The 24,819-nt window shown below is 46.3% G+C and overlaps 1 protein-coding gene across 1 annotated transcript in view; it reads right to left on the bottom strand.

The window, feature by feature from the left end:
- Nucleotides 1–23,800, bottom strand: part of ESYT1 (extended synaptotagmin 1) — a 149,402-nt gene extending 125,602 nt beyond the window's left edge. The window contains exons 1-2 of the mRNA XM_044285525.1: nt 23,626–23,800; nt 22,867–23,391 (exon numbers count right to left, since the gene is read on the bottom strand). Of these exons, the coding sequence (XP_044141460.1) occupies nt 22,867–23,391; nt 23,626–23,800 (700 nt within the window). The remainder of the gene's footprint in view (nt 1–22,866; nt 23,392–23,625) is intronic.
- Between the last annotated feature and the right edge of the window lie 1,019 nt (nt 23,801–24,819).

Raw genomic sequence — 24,819 nt, 5'->3', positions numbered from 1 at the left:
TGAATGGCACAACAATGGGCCTCAGGATCTCATCACGGTATCTCTGTGCATTTAAAATACCATCAATAAAATGCACCTGTGTTCATTGTCCATAACATACACCTGCCCATACCATAACCCCACCGCCACCATGGGCCATTCGATCCACAACGTTAACGTCAGCAAACCGCTCACCCACACGATGCCACACACACTGTCTGCCACCTGCCCTGAACAGTGAAAACCGAGACTCATCAGTTACGACTACGAACTGCAGTCAGGTCCAGACCCCGATGAGGAAGACAAGCATGCAGATGAGCTTCCCTGACGGTTTCTGACAGTTTGTGCAGAAATCTTTTGGTTATGCAAACCGATTGTTGCTGCAGCTGTCCGGGTGGCTGGTCTTAGACGATCATGGAGGAGAACATGCTGGATGTGGAGGTCCTGGGCTGGTGTAGGGGCAACACCTCTGGTAGACATTCCTGCATTCAGCATGCCAATTGCACGCTCCCTCAAACGTTGCGACATCTGTGGCATTGTGCTATGTGATCAAACTGCACATTTCAGAGTGGACTTTTTTTGTGTGCAATCTAAGGCACACCTGTGCAATATTCATGCTGTCTAATCAGCACCTTGATATGCCACACCTGTGAGGTGGGATGGATTATCTCGGCAAAGGAGAAGTGCTCACTAAAGATCCATTCACACGTCCGTGGAACGCGTGAAGACCCATTCATTTTCAATGGGGCTGGAATGTGCTGTCCGCATCCGCATTTGCGGATCTGCACTTCTGCATCCGTGCTTCCGTTTCCGCCAAAAAATAGAACATGTCCTATTCTTGTCCGCAACTGCCAGCGATGTGCTGTCCGCAAATTGCGGAATGCACATTGCCAGTGTCCGTGTTTTGCGGATCCGCAGAACACTTACGGACGTGTGAATGGACCCTAACGCAGATTTAGACAGATTTGTGAACAATATTTGAGAGCAATGGGTCCTTTGTGTATGTAGAAAATGTTTCAGATCTTTGAGTTCAGCTCATGCAAAATAGAGCAAAACCGAAAGTGTTGCGTTTATATTTTTGTTCAGTGTATATATCAATCTACTCAGCTCCTACTGCTCTATAGCCTGATTCTGACAGATCAGACACTATGTTCAATGTGACATGTAACCTCACTGCCCAAGTCCTTGTCCGACAGAGGCTTGTTTATTTGATTGTAAAATATTCTGTTCTTCAAAATACGTGAGCAGACTTATCATAAACCCCTTACATGAAGGCATGCAAAATAAATCACTAAAACATTCAAGTATTCAGTTTAATCTAAAGCATTAATATTCATACATTGTAGACAACCAGATCATTAAAGACCAGACATTTCACTGGCTCCTATTGAATATATGGCTGCTTTTTTTGAATAATAAAGCATCATGACATAATTTGGCATCAGGTCAATTAAGAGGCTGCATTTTAGATTATTACTTCAGGCCAAGATTAGGTATGAATCTGCTGTGGCATTTACACACCATGAAGCAGAATGCTGTGAAATTATTGAAATATGTTCACAAAAAACAATAATTCAGCTAATGATGATGTTTATATTTGTTATGGATAGTGTGGGGGGGCTCCATGGGGTATGGGGTTCCTGTTCTCGTGATTGGTGGGGGTTCCTTCGGTAGAACCCCCAGCGATTTAATAGTTATCCTCTATCCTGTGGACATGGGATAACTTTATATAACTGCAATAAAGAGATTTCAGTTTCACATGTTCACCAATTTCACCAGCTGATGGCACTATATGCCTGGGTGAGTTAAAACAATGCTGACAGTATTTTGTGGATAGCAAGATTTGGATTAAAAAAAGGGAATTGTTTTAACATTTAGCACCAAACATATTATTTTGATTTGTATCAAAGACAAAATAGTAAAGCATTGCCAGGGATAAAGGGTTCTTTTTAGAAATGAGCGAACCTCAGGTTTGGTTTCATTCAGATTCCCCAAATTTTTGAAAATGTTCGGACATGAATCATTTCCGGCTGAACTAATTGGTTTCAATTGCCCTGGAATTTGGTATATAACACACTCTGGTCTTATAACACACCCTGGAATTTGGTATATAACACACAAGGAAAACATGTTATCTCTTTTCATGAATTTTTGCTTTTTCTCGCCCCCTCTCGCTCTTGAACACAATGACAGCAATAGTAAATCACGTCTGATTGACACTGACATTAATAGGTATGGGTGAACACATGTTTGAACAGCGTGTTTAAAAACACATTGCGTGTTTATAAAAACACATGCTTTTTCATATTCCAAAGCTTCTGAAAATTATTACCTATTGGTGGCAGGTGGTGTTTAAAAACACACAGTGTTATGTGATAAAAAAAAATGTAAAAAACTATGGCTTGTTGGGAGAGTCAAAATGCCTGCCCATACAACACAATTGTCAGAAGAAAAAGTGGCTCGTTGTGAATGAACCTAGAAAAATTATCCCTTTTAATTGGGAGCAGCAGCAGCAGCACAGTGTGGATGTGGAAAGGTTAGGGTATTAGAGGCACGTGGCTGAAATATAGAAAGCTGTAGATCAGTTGTCTATAGGTAGTAGCAGACTAGTAGTAGTAGTAGTAGTAGTAGTAGTAGTAGTGGCAGATGCGTAGAGTTAATAGTGGTGGCAGTAGGGGATCAGCAGTGAAGAGTAGCAGCTGAGGCGGTGGCGGTAGCAGCAGCCATATGGTACATGTTGGAAGGTAGGCAGCAACAGTGGCGTGATAGAAGCAGCAGCCGTACGGACCATGATGGTAGGCAGGCAACATGAGGGCAAGCATGAAGGCAGGCAGATAGCAACAGTGGCAAGATGGGGCACCATCAGCCAGGCTACATCTATTGATCGGCCTCAGCCAAAGGAGTGTAAAATCCTCCCAAATCCAGGCTTGGTTCATTTTGACAAAAGTTATGTTTTGGATACTGCCGGAGTACAACTTGGTCCGTTTGGGTGTCACCATGTCCCGTGTGGTGCTGAAAACCCTCTCCGAGATGACACTGGAGGCTGGGCAAGAGAGAGTATAGAGAGAGTATACTCTGCCAGTTCAGGCCACTTTTCTAGTTTGCCTGCCCAGAAGCCCATGGATGTGCCAGACAGGGCCACACAGGGCCACACAACCAATTAGGCCAAGGTGAGGCGATCACCTCATGTGACTCAGGTAGGGAGCGGCAGCAGGGCAGAGGGAAATGAGCTTCCATTGTAAAAGCGCTCATCTCTCTATGTTCAACAGTATAGGACGGCGTAAAAGGTAGATACAGCAGCGGGGCACGGAAGAGACGTATTCCTTCTCTGTTCCCTCTGGTAGGCTTCAGGCTAAGTCCTATCGGAGACTGATGCAGGCACGCGATGACGTCATCATCAGTGCACTATGGAGTTTGAGGGAGGGATTTTTTGTACTGGCACACACTATAGTTTTTTTTTTTTTACAGGTAGGCATTTTAACCACTTCAGCCCCGCTAGGTGAAACCCCCTTCATGACCAGGCCACTTTTTACACTTCGGCACTACACTACTTTCACCGTTTATCGCTCGGTCATGCAACTTACCATCCAAATGAATTTTACCTCCTTTTCTTCTCACTAATAGAGCTTTCATTGGGTGGTATTTTATTGCTGCTGACATTTTTACTTTTTTTGTTATTAATCAAAATGTAACGATTTTTTTGCAAAAAAATGACATTTTTCACTTTCAGCTGTGAAATTTTGCAAAAAAAAACGACATCCATATATAAATTTTTCGCTAAATTTATAGTTCTACATGTCTTTGATAAAAAAAAAATGTTTGGGCAAAAAAAAAATGGTTTGGGTAAAAGTTATAGCGTTTACAAACTATGGTACAAAAATGTGAATTTCCGCTTTTTGAAACGGCTCTGACTTTCTGAGCACCTGTCATGTTTCCTGAGGTTCTACAATGCCCAAACAGTAGAAAAACCCCACAAATGACCCCATTTCGGAAAGTAGACACCCTAAGGTATTCGCTGATGGGCATAGTGAGTTCATAGAACTTTTTATTTTTTGTCACAAGTTAGCGGAAAATGATGATGATTTCTTTTTTTTTTTTTTTTTCTGACAAAGTCTCATATTCCACTAACTTGCGACAAAAAATAAAAAATTCTAGGAACTCACCATGCCCCTCACAGAATACCTTGGGGTGTCTTCTTTCCAAAATGGGGTCACTTGTGGGGTAGTTATACTGCCCTGGCAATTTAGGGGCCCAAATGTGTGAGAAGAACTTTGCAATCAAAATGTGTAAGAAATGACCGGTGAAATCCGAAAGGTGCACTTTGGAATATGTGCCCCTTTGCCCACCTTGGCAGCAAAAAAGTGTCACACATCTGGTATCGCTGTACTCAGGAGAAGTTGGGGAATGTGTTTTGGGGTGTCATTTTACATATACCCATGCTGGGTGAGAGAAATATCTTGGCAAAAGACAACTTTTCCCATTTTTTTATACAAAGTTGGCATTTGACCAAGATATTTTTCTCACCCAGCATGGGTATATGTAAAATGACACCCCAAAACACATTCCCCAACTTCTCCTGAGTACGGCGATACCAGATGTGTCACACTTTTTTGCTGCCAAGGTGGGCAAAGGGGCACACATTCCAAAGTGCACCTTTCGGATTTTGCAGGGCATTTTTTACACATTTTGATTGCAAGGTACTTCTCACACATTTGGGCCCCTAAATTGCCAGGGCAGTATAACTACGCCACAAGTGACCCCATTTTGGAAAGAAGACACCCTAAGGTATTCCGTGAGGGGCATGGCGAGTTCCTAGAATTTTTTATTTTTTGTCACAAGTTAGCGGAAAATGATGATTTTTTTTTCTTTCTCTTTTTTCCTTACAAAGTCTCATATTCCACTAACTTGCGACAAAAAATAAAAAATTCTAGGAACTCGCCATGCCCCTCACGGAATACCTTGGGGTGTCTTCTTTCCAAAATGGGGTCACTTGTGGCGTAGTTATACTGCCCTGGCAATTTAGGGGCCCATATGTGTGAGAAGTACTTTGCAATCAAAATCTGTAAAAAATGACCGGTGAAATCCGAAAGGTGCACTTTGGAATATGTGCCCCTTTGCCCACCTTGGCATCAAAAAAGTGTCACACATCTGGTATCGCCGTACTCAGGAGAAGTTGGGGAATGTGTTTTGGGCTGTCATTTTACATATACCCATGCTGGGTGAGAGAAATATCTTGGCAAAAGACAACTTTTCAATTTTTTTTATACAAAGTTGGCATTTGACCAAGATATTTTTCTCACCCAGCATGGGTATATGTAAAATGACACCCCAAAACACATTGCCCAACTTCTCCTGAGTACGGCGATACCAGATGTGTCACACTTTTTTGCTGCCAAGGTGGGCAAAGGGGCACATATTCCAAAGTGCACCTTTCGGATTTTGCAGGGCATTTTTTACACATTTTGATTGCAAAGTTCTTCTCACACATTTGGGCCCCTAAATTGCCAGGGCTGTATAACTACGCCACAAGTGACCCCATTTTGGAAAGAAGACACCCCAAGGTATTCCGTGAGGGGCACGGCGAGTTCCTAGAATTTTTTATTTTTTGTCGCAAGTTAGTGGAATATGAGACTTTGTAAGGAAAAAAGAAAAAAAAAGAAAAATCATCATTTTCCGCTAAATTGTGACAAAAAATAAAAAATTCTAGGAACTCGCCGTGCCCCCCACGGAATACCTTGGGGTGTCTTCTTTCCAAAATGGGGTCACTTGTGGCGTAGTTATACTGCCCTGGCAATTTAGGGGCCCAAATGTGTAAGAAGTACCTTGAAATCAAAATGTGTAAAAAATGGCCTGCGAAATCCGAAAGGTGCCCCTTTGCCCACCTTGGCTGCAAAAAAGTGTGACACATCTGGTATCGCCGTACTCAGGAGAAGTTGGGCAATGTGTTTTGGGGTGTCATTTTACATATACCCATGCTGGGTGAGAGAAATATCTTGGCAAAAGACAACTTTTCCCATTTTTTTATACAAAGTTGGCATTTGACCAAGATATTTTTCTCACCCAGCATGGGTATATGTAAAAAGACCCCCCAAAACACATTCCCCAACTTCTCCTGAGTACGGCGATACCACATGTGTGACACTTTTTTGCAGCCTAGATGCGCAAAGGGGCCCAAATTCCTTTTAGGAGGGCATTTTTAGACATTTGGATCCCAGACTTCTTCTCACACTTTCGGGCCCCTAAAAAGCCAGGGCAGTATAAATACCCCACATGTGACCCCACTTTGGAAAGAAGACACCCCAAGGTATTCAATGAGGGGCATGGCGAGTACCTAGAATTTTTTTTTTTTTGCATAAGTTAGCGGATATTGATTTTTTTTGTTTTTTTTCTCACAAAGTCTCACTTTCCGCTAACTTAGGACAAAAATTTCAATCTTTCATGGACTCAATATGCCCCTCACGGAATACCTTGGGGTGTCTTCTTTCCGAAATGGGGTCACATGTGGGGTATTTATACTGCCCTGGCTTTTTAGGGGCCCTAAAGCGTGAGAAGTCTGGAATATAAATGTCTAAAAATGTTTACGCATTTGGATTCCGTGAGGGGTATGGTGCGTCCATGTGAGATTTTATTTTTTGACACAAGTTAGTGGAATATGAGACTTTGTAAGAAAAAACAAAAACAAACAAAAAATGTCCGCTAACTTGTGCCAAAAAAAATGGCTGAATGGAGCCTTACCAGGGGGGGAGTGATCAATGACAGGGGGGTGATCAATGACAGGGGGGTGATCACCCATATAGACTCCCTGATCACCCCCCTGTCATTGATCACCCCCCCTGTAAGGCTCCATTCAGACGTCCGCATGATTTTTACGGATCCATGGATACATGGATCGGATCCACAGAACGCATGCGGACGTCTGAATGGAGCCTTACAGGGGGGTTATCAATGACAGGGGGTGATCAGGGTAATCAGGGTGATCACCCCCCTGTCACTGATCACCCCCCCTGTAAGGCTCCATTCAGACATCCGCATGATTTTTTACGGATCCATGGATACATGGATCGGATCCACAAAACGCATGCGGACGTCTGAATGGAGCCTTACAGGGGGGTTATCAATGACAGGGGTGATCAGGGTAATCAGGGTGATCACCCCCCTGTCACTGATCACCCCCCCTGTAAGGCTCCATTCAGACATCCGCATGATTTTTTACGGATCCATGGATCCATGGATCGGATCCACAAAACGCATGCGGACGTCTGAATGGAGCCTTACAGGGGGGTTATCAATGACAGGGGGTGATCAGGGTAATCAGGGTGATCACCCCCCTGTCACTGATCACCCCCCCTGTAAGGCTCCATTCAGACATCCGCATGATTTTTTACGGATCCATGGATCCATGGATCGGATCCACAAAACGCATGCGGACGTCTGAATGGAGCCTTACAGGGGGGTTATCAATGACAGGGGGTGATCAGGGTAATCAGGGTGATCACCCCCCTGTCACTGATCACCCCCCCTGTAAGGCTCCATTCAGACATCCGCATGATTTTTTACGGATCCATGGATACATGGATCGGATCCACAGAACGCATGCGGACGTCTGAATGGAGCCTTACAGGGGGGTTATCAATGACAGGGGGTGATCAGGGTAATCAGGGTGATCACCCCCCTGTCACTGATCACCCCCCCTGTAAGGCTCCATTCAGACGTTCGCATGATTTTTACGGATCCATGGATACATGGATCGGATCCGTAAAAATCATGCGGACGTCTGAATGGAGCCTTACAGGGGGGTGATCAATGACAGGGGGTGATCAGGGAGTGTATATGGGTGATCACCCGCCTGTCATTGATCACCCCCCTGTAAGGCTCCATTCAGACGTCCGCATGATTTTTACGGATCCATGGATACATGGATCGGATCCGTAAAAATCATGCGGACGTCTGAATGGAGCCTTACAGGGGGGTGATCAATGACAGGGGGGTGATCAATGACAGGGGGTGATCAGGGAGTGTATATGGGTGATCACCCGCCTGTCATTGATCACCCCCCTGTAAGGCTCCATTCAGACGTCCGCATGATTTTTACGGATCCATGGATACATGGATCGGATCCGTAAAAATCATGCAGACGTCTGAATGGAGCCTGACAGGGGGGTGATCAATGACAGGGCGGTGATCAATGACAGGGGGGTGATCAGGGAGTTTATATGGGGTGATCAGGGGTTTATAAGGGGTTAATAAGTGACGGGGGGGGGGTGGGGGGTGTAGTGTAGTGTAGTGTGGTGTTTGGTGGGACTGTACTGACCTACCTGTGTCCTCTGGTGGTCGATCCTAACAAAAGGGACCACCAGAGGACCAGGTAGGAGGTATATTAGACGCTGTTATGAAAACAGCGTCTAATATACCTGTTAGGGGTTAAAAAATTCGGATCTCCAGCCTGCCAGCGAGCGATCGCCGCTGGCAGGCTGGAGATCCACTCGCTTACCTTCTGTTCCTGTGAGCGCGCGCGCCTGCGTGCGCGCGTTCACAGGAAATCTCGCGTCTCGCGAGAGGACGCGCCGATGCGTCCAGGAGGAACTAAACAACCACCTCCCGGACGCATCGGTGCGTACAGCGGTCGGGAGGTGGTTAAGGAGGAAATTTTGGCACAGGCACTTAATATAATAATATAAGGGGCGCATTTTTGCACTGGCACACATTATAAGGGTGTATTATATTTGGGGGACACTATGTTTACGGCACTATTACTGTCAGATGCACTATTTGCTGGGCAGAGTTATTTTTTCAGGGATCTGTGTGACAATAATTATTGAAGGGGGCACTATCTGTGTGGTAATAGTATTTTCAGGGGAATAGCTGCTTCTGCAGTATAGTATTGGAGAGGACAGCGGGCAGGGAGTTGGCAGGATGGGATGGAAAAGTAGGCAACCATGGTGCCTTATTGTCAAACTCTGCAGAGACAAGAGATAGCTGAAAGAAATCATCACGGCAGTCTGGTTCGAATGGAGAACATGAGGAAAGAGAGCATCTACATCAGAGGAGACGTCACTGGATGTAAGAGGTATGTGGCGCTGTATTACTCTGTATGTTTTGTATTACTTTTTGTAATGTTAGGAGGGAAGGGGTTAGGTTGAGAACTTAGCATGATGGGGAGGGGGTGCCATCTGAATTTTTGCCTCAGGCAGCACAAAGGCGAGGTGCACCCTTGACACCAGAGACAGGCCTGAGTGTATGTAGGCCTAAGCCTGGGCATTGAGGTGGAAGCTCTCAGCTTATTTACCTCATGTTAAAAACTGCTCCATCATGTTGTGTAAACTGAACTTGCTACTGCTGCTCCGTTCAGACACACTGGAGGCAGGAATCTGCTTGCCGAAAGCTGTGGTATGCTGCACACACGCAGTGTTTTCTGGTAATAATGTAATTTGTCCTCCCTTTCTAAGGGAGGGAAACATTCCCCCATTTTGCTTTGATAGTGAGGATCTAAAAGCATGGCTATCCAGTAATCTTCAGACTGCTTCATGTCAATGATATGTCTGTCATTGTGTAAGCAAGTGAACATACAGGTCGCCACTGTGGCCAGTGTGCCCATGGGGCCAAGTCTTTCCAGATATGCCCCCCACTGAGATGATTGAGTGTCGTGGCCGGTGCCATGGTTATCATCATCTTCCTGCTCCTCCACCTTCGACTCCTCCTCCAGTGGAAGCGCCTCATCCTTTTCCACCTTGTGAGTCCCTAATAGCTACAGGGCCGACAACAAGATGCGTTAGATGTCCTTCTTCCACTGTCATCCCCTGCTGCATGCATATCAGCGTCTGATCTAAGATAACTATGGGAGATGGGGTGAGATCGTTCATGTCCTAGTTGTCCCTGCTGACAAACATTGTGGCCTCTTGCCTGTTGGCCTCAGGCATCTCGGATGAGTTGCCACTGCCTGACCTTAAGACACCTGCTTGCTTCCTGCTGAGGCTGTCTAGTGCATGACAACCTCATTCTAGGCTTTCTGCTGTTCGTATAGGTGCTCTAGCATTTACAATGTTGCATTCCAGTAAATTGGAACGTTGCAGAATACGTGATATAGCGGCAGACTGTTCTGTCACTGCAAGTTCAGGAGAGCATTCCTCGCCAGTTAAGAGTTACTGAAATGTGAGGACAATCTCCTGAACATAGCCAGGACCTTGTGCAAGCCAGTGTACTTTTAAAAAAAAGCATTGCACAACTAGGTTAATGACGTGCACCATGCAGGGAGCATGTGCTATTTCCCTGAGGTTCCGAGCAGCCACAATTTTGCTATTATTGCTATTATTGATGACCACCTCTCCGAGTTGGAGTCAGTGACGTAACTGCCAGGGGCAGACTAGCCATAGACCCTACAGGGAAACTTCCTGGTGGGCCAATGACTAGGGAGCCACCCAAGCCCTCCTTATGGCTGTTAGCTGGGTACATAATGATCTTATGCTGTTAGCATTAATTAATGCTAGGAGCATCAGGCACTTGTGCCCTAGGCCGGCATCCACAGACGCCCTCCTGAATTCCACTATATCACCTTCTTCTGGACAGTGATACAATAGAATACTGCGATGCGCGCGGCAGCATTTTATGCTGCACTATAGTATTTGGTTTTGCTGGGGCAGTATTTTGTGCTGCACTAAGTTACTGCTGGCCCCACCTACTGCAATAGGAGTCCATGATGGGGATGAGCCTCCCTAGCATCACCCTCGATGCTAGGGAGGCTCGTCCCCATCACATACTGCTATTGGCTGCTCCCCCGTCCCTGGATGTTTTGATCCGCATGTTTTTAACTTTGGATAACCGTTAAATTCACAGTCTGTCCTTGGTGACAGCAAGCAGGATGTTTGCTGCTTGATGTACATTAGTAACTGATATATGTGATAGGACAGCAATGAATGGCCAACAAGAACAGATGCTCATAGGGTGAACATGTTAGGGTGCAAAGTTCCTCAAATGGAGATGTAATATGCTCACCTTTTAATGTTTTGGAAAATTGGGCACAACTCCAGTGAGCGTTTGTAGTAAAGCAGTGGAGGTCAGTGCCAACCAAATTGGCTAAGGAGCACAAGGAGAAGAGCAGGTGGACTGATTGAGTCCGACTTTTGGATGATAGCTGGTAGTCGCAAAACCATGACCGGAAGGCGATAGTGTGTAAAACCTTTTATTGGGTGTTTTAAAAGGTTTTACACATGTGATAGGAAGGAGAGAGAGTGGAAGCGACGTTGTGCCCTGCAGCTGTTGGGGACAGGAGAATGTTCATGGAGGAGGAATTGGAGGAGGATAGGTGTTTGGTGTGGAAGCCAGGCTGACACAATCGTGGGGGGCGGGTCAAAAGCACCCTGCCTTTTTGCCATGTGCCAGGCCGCTGCCGCAAATCAAATTGAAAGACATGTACTGGGCCATGAAAGACTTGTACTGTCACTGCCTGTATCACCTGCTCCAGGTTTCCACTGGGGCATGCACCTTGCTGCACAGGAAGAATCGCAAGTAGCCCACATTCTTTGCCACGTGAGAGTGCAAGGTAAGGATGGCTTTTTGGGAGCAGCAAACTGTACTAACTGGTACAGCAGCGACTACACCACTAGCAGCTTGGCGAGGTAAGAATCAAGATTGTTTTGACAAAATTTTACCCAAACATATGGAGAGGCTCAAGGAATAATTTTACAATTAGTCAAAGACTGCTAATTGCCTCCTTTTAACATATGTTCATTTCCTGTCTAAAACATAACTTTTATTATTGGTCACTAATATTGTCTTCTTAGACCATTACTTTATTATTAAAACTCTCAGCTGTGTCCCCTCTATGTTACATTGTATCTGGGCAGCACTGTGGTACTGTACTTCTATTTAGTATATAGAGGCTGGCTGCACATGATGTGGTCTGACAGCCTCTTAGGTTTCACTTGTTAGTGTTGTTGCTGGCAATGACCACATCTCTTGTCTCAGGTGTAGCCTAGTGGTCATTCCAACTCCTCTATTTAGTCTGGCTTCACACATCATCATCGGTTGATAGCTTGAGTTTGGTATTGGAAGTGTTGGTGTGTGGTCCTCTTCTGAGTTCCTGCACGTCCATTAACTTCAGAACTTAAGTGTTACTTCCCTTTTATATTTTGTTGTTTACCCTCTGTCTTTTGTTACTAGGCCTCAGGGAGACGCTGGTTCCTTAATATTGGAAGGAACAGGCCGTCTCAAGCCCACACACTGCTCCAGGGTAATTCAGTGTTTCCAGGGTCTTAGGTCCAGTGTACGAACAATCCTACCTTTAAGGTCCGTTCATACGGATAGGTGTCAGGGCTAGGATTAGGGTTTCCGTAGGTGGTGTCTGTTTCCCTTTCCCTAGCTTTAAGGCCTAGTTCCTTTTCCCTTTCCTCTTGTTGTCAGTGTGGTGTTCCCTCCCACATTAATACGTGACAGCTACTCTCTGTATTTTAAGACAGATGTTGCACACTTGTATTGCTATGTTTTGCAAAACAAAACAAAAAAAAAGTTTAACAGTTTGATACAGAAAATGTCCTGAAACAGATTTTGGTCTAGTACTTTACTTTTTTACTCAGAGAATAAAAACGCTACCCTCTGTATTGTAAGACACATGTTGTGCACTCATATTGCTATATTTTGCAAAACAAAAAACGGAACTGTTTGGAGATGCCCTGTCACAGATTTTAGTCTAGTAGTTCACGTTTTCACTGAGAGATTTAAATGCTACCCTCTGTATTGTAATACACACATTCCACACTAGCATAGCTATATTTCCCCCAACAACATTTTTTTAACTGTCTTGAGCAGGGGCGTTGCTAAGGTCTCAAAAGATCTGGGGCCCAAGCCCCAATAATTATGGCCCATTTCTCTAAGGCTACTTTCACACTTGAGGTAGTCTTCTTCTGTAAGGGTGTTCCGGTGGGGGAACAGCCTGCCAGATCTGTGCTACCGCTAGGGCACCGTTCCGCCGAAAGTCCGCTCCGGCCCTATTTACTATAATGGGGGCGGACTGGAGGTTCAGCCACAGCATGGCAAACATGCCGAGAGGCGGCTGGAATAAAACTGCAGCATGCTTATAGTGAATGGAGCCGGAGCGGACTTCCAGCGGCATGGTGCACTAGCGGTAGCACGGATCCGGCAGGCTGTTCCCCCGCCGGAAAAGCCTGCCGGAGAAGGTTACCGCTAGTGTGAAAGTCGACCCACCCCGCACACACTGCATTTTACTGTACTCCCTATACAGCAGCACATACCTTTCATATCCAGGGCCTCCCAGGTGACGTCTCCTCTGATGTAGATCTTCTCTGTCATCATCTCCTTCACTCGGTCCAGACAACTTCTTTCAGCCGCACCTTGTCTCTGCAGAGTGTGACACACAGACATCTTAGGTTCCTCACATTTCTATCCTTTCCTCACATTTCATCCTGCTGCTCGCTGTGCTCCCCAAAACCCCAAAATACAATCCGGAAGAAAAATGAGTGCCATACAGATAGCACCCCCATAGTAATAGTGCTCCTCCAAGTACCACCAATAGTAATTCCCTTCTAGAGTACCCTCATTAGTAATACTGCCCCTACTGTGCCCCCAACAATGATAATGCTCCCCAAGAGTGCCCCCATTAGTAGAAGAGCCCTCCTTTATTAATTATGCCCTCACAGAGCCCCCAGTACAAATAAGGACCCCCTATTGTTCGCCCAGTGGTAATAAAACTCTCTACAGTTCCCTCAGTAGTAACAAGCTGCCCATAGTGCTCTTGGTAAAAATAAGGCGAATCTATAAGACCCTTATTCAAATAACATCAGCCCCTCCCCAGCCTCCTCCAACATACAGTCCCATGTCAATAACATCTCCCCCTCCCACAGCCGCCTTCAACATACAGTCCCATGTAAATATAATCACTCCCTCCCACAGCTACCTCCAACATGCAGTCCCATGTAAATAACATCAACCCCCCCCACAGCTGCCTTCAACATGCAGCCTCATGTAAATAACATCACCCCTGAACATTTAGTCCCATGATAATAACATCCCTTCCGTCAGCCCTAACATGCAGTCCAAGTTACAGTAAATAACCACAACTCCCAGCTTTGCTCTTCTTCTCCCTTCACTTACCTCTCATGTGCAGACCTCACTACAGCTTCTTCTCCAGGACTTTTCCTCCTCACTACTGAATGCCCTCATCTCCTGCACTGGTCACATGATGGCGACATCATCGCAGGTCCTTCTCAACCCCTGCCTTCTGCACTGATCACATGACCTGTAATGTCATCACAGGTCCTTCAGATCTTGCAGGGCATTAGATTCAATTTATTGCCGTCCTCAGGATGGCAATACAGTTGGATCTATGTGGCAGGCAGTACATTCGGGGCCTGGGACAAAACATCAGGGGCCCAGGCCCCAAATGTTTTAGCCTAGCAACCCCCCTGGTCTGGAGATGCCTTGACACGCATTTTGACTTAGTATTTCTCCTTTTCACTAAGGAATTTAAAACACTACTCTCTGTTTTGTAAGACACACATAGCACACTTTTATTGCTATTTTTTGCAAAACAAAATAAAAACTGGCTGTAGGTGCCCTGTGTGGCAGTGAAGCTGCCACAGGGCCATTAAAATGCTGTATCTCACCCAGAGGAAGCTGGGTGAGAACAAGAAAGACTGGGAAAATAGGTTTTCCCACTGTCTGCAGCAGCTAGGCTGGTAATTAAGATAATTAGCAGCCAGCTGAGGAGCTCAGGTAAATGTGGGCTGAGCTCCTTAATCAGGGCTTCCAGTCTGGAGAAGGAGCAGGCTGTGCCAAGGCCTGTGGGAGCCAGGACCTTCTTATACGCTGGGTTTAAGGCAACACAGGGGAGAAGGAAGTAGTCCTTCGCTCCCCCCTGTGCTGCAACGCCCCGAATCCTGGATCCCAGCGCCGCCCCTCTCTTAATTTATTCACTGTAGGGCTGCAACGATTAATCAACGTTATCGATAATATTCGATAATGGGATTCGTTGTCGACGGATAGCTAGTATAGCTATATTTCGCAAAACAAAAAAACTTGAACTGTCTGGAGATGCCCTGACATTGATTTTGGTCTAGTATATTACATTTTCACTCAGATTTAAAACAATATTGTAATTTAACACACACTGTGCACACTAGTATTGTTATATTTTGCAAACCCAAAAATTTTAACTGTCTCAAGACGCTTTGGCACACATTAGTATCTAGTATTTTAGGACACATGTTGCACATGTATAATACATGTACTGCCAGGCACACCCAGCCTCAGCTCCTCATTTCACACTACCTGGCTGAAAGCTTTCCCTGCATTTCCCTATTCTACACAAATATTCTTCTTTCTAGCCTTTCCCTTCACTGTCCCATGCAGTAGAACTGAAACTTGATTGTGACTGACAGAAAATGGTCTTAGGGACAGTGTACAGGCATTGCATGGACTCATCCACCTTCATTTACAGCCCAACAAAGAATGAGATTCTGCAAGGGCACCTCCTAGCCTGACGCAGCACTGTTTGGCTCATACAGCCTGTCTGTAAGTCTGTGAGCCAATTAGGGACCCCCCCCCCCCCCCAAAAAAAAAGAATTACAATAAAGAAAAAAAAAATCCTTTCAGGGTCGTGTGGACATTCTTCTTCAGTAAACTGGCACTGTGTTCCTATTAGTATGTTGGAGTGTGGGAAGAAAGCAGAGTACACAGAGGAAACCCACGCAAACACAGAGAGAACATATAAACTCCATGCAGATGCTGTCCTTGGTTGGATTCAAACCTAGGACCCCAGCACCACAAAGGCACTAGTGCTAACCTCTGAGCAGCAGCGCTGCCCAATATGCCACCAAACTAACATAGTAGAATAGTTTGTAAGGCTGAAAAAAGACATCTGTCCATCTAGTTCAGCATGTCATTCTGCAAGTTGATCCTGAGGAAGGCAAAAAAACCAACAACTGTGAAGTAGAACCCAATTTTCCTTTAGGGGAAAAAAATTCCTTCCCGACTCCAATCAGGCAATCAGAATAACTCCCTGGATCAACGACCTCTCCAGAAATCGAATAACTATAACCTGTATATTATTACACAAGAAATACAGAAATACATCCAGGCCCCTCTTGAATTTGTGTAGTGAGTGCACCTTCACCACCTCCTCAGGCAGAGAGCTCCAGTCTCATTGCTCTTACAGAAAGGATTCCTCTTCTATGTTTGTGTACAACCCTTCCTTTCCTCTAGATGCAGAGGATGTCTCCCCGTCATAGTTCTGGGAATAAATCAATGATGGGATAGATCTCTGTACTGACCCCTGATATATTTATACATAGTTATTAGATCTCCCCTCAGTCGTGTTTTTTCTAAACTGAAAGGGGTATTGCCATCACAGACAATGGGGGCATATCGCTAGGATATGCCCCCATCGTCTGATAGGTGCGGTTTCCTTCTCTGGAACCCATACCTATAACGAGAACGGAGCAGGGATAGCTGTGGCTGGAGGACCCCAGATTTCCCGGGGTCCGTCCACCACCAAGCGCTGCTTCCCGCTGCTCCCATAGAAGTAAATGGCCCCTGCTCCAATTCATTTCTATGGGGCAGACGGGAATAGGCTCAGCTATTTTCGGTGGCCCCATAGAAATGAATGGAGGGCGCATGCGCAGCGCACCCTCCGTTCTTTTCCCCACTTCGTTTGCATTGTAGGTGCGGGTCCCAGACAATCTTTCTGGGTACTGTAGTCCACCCAGTTATTACTTCAGTTGTCCTTCTCTGAACTCTCTCCAGCTCTGCTATGTCTGTCTTGTTAACAAGAGCCCAGAACTGTACACAGTACTACATGTGTGGTCTGACTAGTGAGTTGTAAAGTGGCAGGACTATGTTCTCATCACATGCATCTATGCCCCTTTTGATGCAACCTATTATCTTATTGGCCTTGGCAGCAGCTGCCTGACATTGGTTTCTACAGCTTAGTTTGCGGTTCACCAAAATGCCTAAGTCCTTTTCCATGTCAGTGTTACCCAGTGTTTTACCATTTAGTATTGTGGGGTTTTGCTTGTAGACAGGATTAGCGGATGCAGTGTAGAGGCAACAACAAGTTCTTTGTATCAAACAGTTCAGTGTTTTATTCACACTTTAGGCAAGTGACAAAACAAGCAGTCATAAACAAGCAAAAAGTCACCTTGTGGTGTTGGTGGTAATTCACACCATGCAGCAATTCTGCCTCAAAGAGTCCTTGAGCATAGCAGCACCAACCTGTTTTCACGCCAAACAGGTAGAAAGCCTTCATCTAGACACAAGGCTCCCAGATCCCAACACAGAGACATGACTTCTGAGCCCAGTTGCCTATTTAATGACAGCCAAGTGCTGGCAAAACCCGGAACGGCACTTAAAATCCGGTCCGGTATTTGAACTCTGGGAGGAAAATACCTGTTTTCCCAGACCAAACCTCTTACTGTGTCACAGTATGTAATAGTGACTTGCATAATTCCTTCCCATGTGTATAACCTTACATTTGTCAGTGTTAAACCTCATCTGCCACTTCTCTGCCCAAACCTCCAACATAGCCAGATCCATCTGCAGCAGTATACTGTCCTCTTTCGTGTTAATTACTTTACACAGTTTAGTGTCATCTGCAAACCTTGATATTTTACTATGCAAGCCTTCTACAAGATCATCAATAAATATATTGAAGAGAAGAGGGTCCAATACTGACCCCTGTGGTACGCTTCTAGTGACAGTCACCTAATCTGAGTGTGCACTATTAATAACCACCCTCTGTTTTCTTTCACTGAGCCAGTTATCCACATACAGACATTTTCTCTCAGCCCAAGCATTCTCATTTTATATACTAACTAGGGATGAGGCAATCGACTTCGGATGGTACATCGAAAGTCGATTCGCAAAAAAACTTTGCTGTAATACTATATGGAGTTCCCTCTCCGTACAGTATTAGAATGTATTGGCTCCGATGAGCCGAAGTTATTACTTCACGAAGTTACCCGAGACTCTGTGTAATACATTCGAGAATTAATTATTACTGTGAAAAACCTTGGTACCGAACTCGGGTACGATTCATAGTGATACCTTGCCAATACATTCTAAAACTGTATTGAGCGGGAACTCTGTACAGTATTACAATGAAGTTTTTAGCGAATCGGCTTTGGATGGCCCACAGTGGAGGAAGGCCCCGCCCCCTAATTGCTCCCGTCTATCTTCCTAAGGCTAAAAGACCTTTGATGATGTCATCACAGGTCATGTAATGGAACTGCACAGTGTGAAGTGGAGTTCCCAGGTTAGAACAGTGCATCTGTCAGGACCTGTGATGACATCATCTGCAACATCACAGGTCCTGCAGGATCTAGCAAAGGAACTGCACCAAAAATGGTGTAGTTCCCAGGTTTGAAAGGTACATCTGCCAGGACCTGTGATTACATCATCACAGATCCTTCAACCCCTAATAGCAAGTATTAGAAGTTCACAATCAGCTCTGCATTGATCCATACAGACTGGAATGGAGTGGTAAGAGGAGGTCCTCCACTTTCCTTTTCATTTGCCCCCCACCCATGCTCTGTTTTTACTCATTGCTCACTCATGTATAATACTTTAGACAGTTACAGTGACGACTGCCTCATGTACCTCACACACAGTGACTATAATGTATAACTGACCATATATTTCTGTACACACTGCATCTATTATACCTATTATAGCTGTCTGTATATATATATATATATATATATATATACACACTGCATATATTACACAGTATTATAGATGCAATATGTACAGATATATAGTATATACAGCAGTATGCTGATATAAGTGGTACGAGGTATAATAGATGCAGTGTATATATATATATATAAATATAAATACACTGCATCTATTATACCACGTCTGCCATCTGCCCTGAACAGTGAAAACCGGGACTCATCCGTGAAAAGAACGCCTCTCCAACGTGCCAGATGCCATAGAATTTGCCCACTCAAGTCGGGTACGACGACAAACTGCAGTCAGCATCCAGACCCGGATGAGGACGAGCATGAAGATGAGCTTCCCTGAGACGGTTTATGACAGTTTGGAATTCTATGGTTATGCAAACCGATTGTTGCTGCAGCTGTCCGGGTGGCTGATCTCAGACGATCATGGAGGTGAACATGCTGGATGTGGAGGTCCTGGGCTGGTGTGGTTACACATGGTCTGCAGTTGTGAGGCCGGTTGGATGTACTGCCCAATTCTCTGAAACTCCTTTGGAGATAGCTTATGGTAGAGAAACGAACATTCATTTCATGGGCAACAGCTCTTGTAGACATTCCTGCAGTCAGCATGACAATTGCACACTCCCTCAAACGTTGCAACATCTGTGGCATTGTGCTCTGTGTTCAAACTGCACATTTCAGAGTGGATTTTTATTGTGGGCAGTCTAAGGCACACCTGTGCAATATTCAAGCTGTCTAATCAGCATCTTGATATGCCACACCTGTGAGGTGTGATGGATTATCTCGGCAAAGGAGAAGTGCTCACTAACACAGATTTAGACAGATTTGTGAACAACATTTGAGAGTAATGAGTCTTTTGTGTATGTAGAAAATGTCCAATGTCCAAGATGCAGGCCCGGATGCATCCCTCCCTGCACCTAGACCTTCGCAAGCCCCATCATCTACTACATCCACTTCTGTGTCCCAGCGCAGCGTACAGATGTCCATACCCCAGGCCTTTGAATACCCAGCCACCCACCCACAGGCCACAGCACTAAATGCGCACCTTTCCAAATTGCTGGCCCTGGAAATGTTGCCATTTAGGCTTGTGGACACCAAGGCTTTGCACTGCCTGATGGCGGTGGCCATCCCTCATTACTCAATTACTCATTACTCAATCCCCAGCTGCCACAATTTTTCCTGGTGTGCCGTCCCCGCCTTACACCAGCATGTGTCCCGTAACATCACCCGAGCCCTGACCAAGGCAGTTATTGGCTCTTGCCACTCAACCAAGGCATGGTTGTGTCTGATAATGGACGTAATTTGGTGGCGGCTTTGGAGCTTGGCAAGCTCACACCATGCCTAGTCCACGTGTTCAACTTAGTGGTTCAGCAGTTTCTCAAAACCTACCCCAATTTTTTCTGAGCTACTGGTGAAGGTGCACCACGTGTGTGCCCATTTCCGAAAGTCATCTACATCTGCCGCTGGTCTGGCAATGCTGCAGGAGCGCTTGCAATTGCCAGCTCACTGACTGTTGTGCAACATGAGTACTCACTGGAACTTCACATTCCACATGTTGGCCAGGCATTGTGAGCAGCAGAGGGCAGTAGTGAAATACCAGCTGCAACATGATCATTGCTTTTCCAGTCAGCTTCCGCTCTTCACAAGCGATGAGTGAGCATGGATGTCTGACCTCTGTGAGGCTTTATGCAACTTTGAGGAATCAACACATAAAGCCTCAGCGTAACCATCCCACTTCTGTGTCTACTAAAACGCTTGCTGCTCACAATGAAGGCGGACGCTTTGCATGTGGAAGAGGTGGAAATGGGGGAAGACAGTACACAGGGTGATAGCCAGATCACCCTTCGTTCGTCTTCTCAGCACGAATTGGATGATGAGGAGGAGGAGGAGCAGGAGACGGTTGCCTCCGCTACAGAGGGCAGTACCCATAGCAGATTTATTCCATCTGTTCAGCGTGGATGGGCCAAAGAGGTGGAAGAGGATGAGTAGGTTGAGAGTCATCCTCCTGATGAGAACAGCAAAGTCTTGGGACTCATGGCTGACTTTATGTTATGCTGCCTTTCCTATGACCCTCGCGTTATACGCATTTTGGTCAACACCGATTACTGGTTGTTCACCCTTCCCCCCTCTACAAAGATAATTCCTCATCTCTCATTCCTGTGGTGAAGAGGACTAGCAAAATGGTGCAATACAAGAAGGTCCTTGTGGAAAAATTGCTCCAAAAATTTCCAGCTGACAACGCTGGCAGCAAAGTACATAGTTCCTTGGGCAACCAAGGAGGAGAGACGAGGGGAACACACAGCAGTTCCAACAGAGACAAGGTAACACTCTGCAAGGCCTGGGACAGTTTCATGACACCCCGCCAGCACCCTCACCCTCATGTGCGGCCTAGTGTTTCAAGGAGAGAAAAGTTTTAGAAGATGGTGTTTTGTTTTATCAGCCTAATGATGGCTTGCTTCACTGATAGTGACAGCTCTTTGGAACTCATCTTGAGAGTTGACAGCAACAGATTCCAAATGCAAATAGCACACTTTAAATTAACTCTGGACCTTTTATCTGCTCATTGTAATTGGGATAATGAGGGAATAACACACACCTGACATGGAACAGCTGAGAAGCCAATTGTCCAATTACTTTTGGTTCCCTAACAAGTGGGAGGCACATATGCAAACTGTTGTAATTCCTACACTGTTCACCTGATTTGGATGTAAATACCCTCAAATTAAAGCTAAGTCTGCAGTTAAAGCACATTTTATTTGTTTCGATTTAAATCCATTGTGGTGGTGTATAGAGCCAAAAATGTTAGAATTGTGTCGATGTCCCAATATTTATGGACCTGACTGTATGTATAATGCATACAGTTAGTATTCTGAGAGCTGGTGATAGATCACATTTAAAAATGTTTTCTAAAACTTCAGAAAATTACTAATACTCAGTGACATATAATGATAAATTATAAACAAACAAGAATAAGTAATGGCTTACTGGATAACAGGTCGTTATTCTCCTTCAATATCACCCATCAGACTAGCTCTCAGTCTAATAAATTGCCATCATTATATTACTTGCATTTCAGAATGTGCGCTTGAGTGTCAGTAAGCGAAATGGAATATTCACTAAGTGTGCCGCATCTCAATATTCTTACACATGCGAAACAGCTGAGCAGTGAAGAAATACATTAAAAGGCCACTCAGTAAAATTAAACAATATATTTGGTCAATTGCACCAGTAGCTGCTTAACTTTTTTTAATCACAATAAAATTCCATTTAGTTGCATCAAGAAAAAAATATAGATTATATCATAGTGTCACAGGCTAAATTCACTTATGGGAGAGGCTTAACTGTGACGAGTGGGTGAAGCGCTTCCCCTGACCTAGCTGGCTGTGTTGTGCCGGAAGCCAGGAGCGAGGGTAAGCCTAGTAGTGGACGTACCCTAAGGGGAGTGTTTGAGAACAGGGGGGGTGGGTGGGTGTGAACAGAAGCGCCCTGAGGAGCTGGAGGCTGGGGCTTAAAAAGGTAAGATGCCCCTCCCACAAATTCAGGCTGACTTTTCAGCCTTCCACTTATGGGAGAGGCTTAACTGTGACGAGTGGGTGAAGCGCTTCCCCTGACCTAGCTGGCTGTGTTGTGCCGGAAGCCAGGAGCGAGGGTAAGCCTAGTAGTGGGCAAAAATAACGAGGAGAGCAGAGTAGTGACGGAAGTCTTTAATGCCTTTAATTGCCTCAGAGAGCAAGGTTACAGAATGCCTGGGAAATCTCTACATGCGGGTTCGGGATGTATCTCGTGAAGCAAGAAGAGCGCCACCTCCCCATGCATTTAATCACGTGCGCCGGGACCCCGTTTTTTGACGCTGAGGACGCGGCCCCGATGCGGAGCGAGTGACCTGTGAAGGCCAGTGGGTCATAACCGAGACCTGAGGCCAGTGATCTAATGTGGGACACGAACTGGATTGACGTCAGGGGCCCCCCACGCCAAGGAAGCAGCGGGGCCTCTGGGGAGGCATCCTGCAACAGGGCTAGCAGTTGACGGAGGACCATGACTGGGCACCAATCGTTGGAGGTTGTAAAGAACCTGACCTCCGAGGGTGGACCATGCTGATTGGCCTTCGTGGAAGGGAGCCAGAGGACAAAATGGTCATGGGCCCAGGCCAACTGTCGCACCTGCAACCCCTGCTGTTTAGGGGAGGTGCTGGTGAACTCACCTGGCCTGAGAAACCCGTAAAACCCGAGATACATAGCCGCCTTGATGATCAAACTATGAGAGTAGCCAAAAGGAAGACCATCCAGCGCGGACGAGAGTCGCCTGAACATCTCGCCGGAGACAGGCTGCCTACGGGTGGGAGGAACGACCTCGCACTTCTGGATCCCCCTAAGGGCAGCTTTAACTGCTTGCACTGAAAAGATGGAACCTCCATTTGGGTTATGAAGCATAGCGCAGTGCTGTACCCCCGCTAGGTACAGCTTGATGGTGTTGAATGCCAGCCTAAGGTTGCGGTGACAGTGGGCTATGAACGCCAGGGTGTAGGAGACATCGTCCAAGCCACCTTGCGGGTGGGACCTGGCGAAATCTTCGTAGACCTTGAGGCCGGCTCGGTAGTTCCTGACGGTATTGGAGGAGAGGGAGTGCTGAACCAGGTTCCTGGCGTGGGCAAGGAGGGACTCTAGTCCATCACTAGAGACTGGAAAACCGGAAGGGGGAACCCCACGGGGTCCGCTCCTGGCAGCACCTGAAAAAAGAGGGGGAAATTAAATCGGGACAGGGCATCTGCCGCCACGTTCTCGACCCCCGGGATATGACTGCAGAACACATGGAAATTATGAGTGAGGGAGAGCCAAACTAGTCTGCGCATGAGGGACATGATCCTGGGGGGTTTAGCCCGACCTTTTGTGATGATGTCCACCAACGCTTGATTATCGGTGATGAACATCACTGGTGTGTTCGCCCAGCGATGACCCCATACCTGGGCTGCCGCCACGATGGGGTAGAGCTCCAGGAGGGAAGATGAATTCAGATTTTCGGCGACTGACCAGATTTCTACGGGCCACTGGCCAGCCATCCAATGGGACCCAAAAATAGCGGCATACCCCCGGGAAGCAGCGGCGTCCGAGAAAACGGTGGGGTATGACGGTGCCCATGACGGTACAAAAAGGGAGATCCCGTTCCAGGAGGATAGAAACAGGGACCACATGGCCAAGTCCGCCCTGGCATGGCTGTCCAAGTGGACGATGCTGCTCTGGTCAGGAGCCGAAGGCAGGAGCTGGAGCAACCTGGAGGTGAAAGCCCTGCCCTGGGGCATAATTCTAGAGGCGAAGTTGAAACGCCCCAGCAGGGACTGGAGCTCCACCCTAGACAGATAGCCCACGGACAAGGCGTGGGAAATTGCCGCACGGCAACTCGTCAGTTTTTCCCCCGGGAGGCTGGCCTCCATCCGGATGGAATCCAGGGTGATACCGAGGAACGTCACCCGATGGGCGGGGCCCTCAGTCTTTGCATGGGCTATCGGGACCTGCAGACAGGAAAAAATCTGGAGAAGAGTAGCCAGGTTGCCCGACCCGCCTTGTGGACCCTCGATGACCAGAAAGTCATCGAGGTAGTGGATGACCGAAGGTAATCCGCCATGGTGAACGAGGATCCAGTGCAGGGCCTTGGCAAATTGGTCGAACAACCAAGGGCTACTCTTTGACCCAAACGTGAGCCTGTTTGCAAAATAATAACGATTGGCCCATTGAAGCCCGTAGTAACCCCATAAGTACGGTTTGACGGGGAGAAGCTTGAAAGCGTCAGAGATGTCTGCTTTCGCCAACCAGGAGCCCCTGCCGGAGTTTACTATCTCTTTGATCGCTTCGTCTATAGAGGAATATTTGATGGAGAATTCCTCGGATGGGATGAGCGAGTTCAGACTGGGGACGGCAGAGGCATGAGGCGCGGACAGGTCGTATATTAACCTTTTTTTATTTGTATTTTTTTTGGACACCAGACCAATGGGGTTGATGCGCCAGGAAGAAAATGGTATCGACTCAAACGGACCAATTAGGAACCCTTTGTCGACTTCCGCTTGGAGCAACTCCTCCACTGCTGCCGGGTCTTCAGAAGCCGACCTCAGGTTGCCGCCCTCCCAAGACGTCTGCGGCAGGGCGATGAGGCCCGTGTGAAA

The sequence above is a fragment of the Bufo gargarizans genome, chromosome 3, assembly GCF_014858855.1.
Source record: "Bufo gargarizans isolate SCDJY-AF-19 chromosome 3, ASM1485885v1, whole genome shotgun sequence".
NCBI classification, from domain to species: Eukaryota; Metazoa; Chordata; class Amphibia; order Anura; family Bufonidae; genus Bufo; species Bufo gargarizans.
The sequence above is the reverse complement of the archived record's forward strand: the minus strand, read 5'-3'. Positions and strand labels throughout refer to the sequence as shown.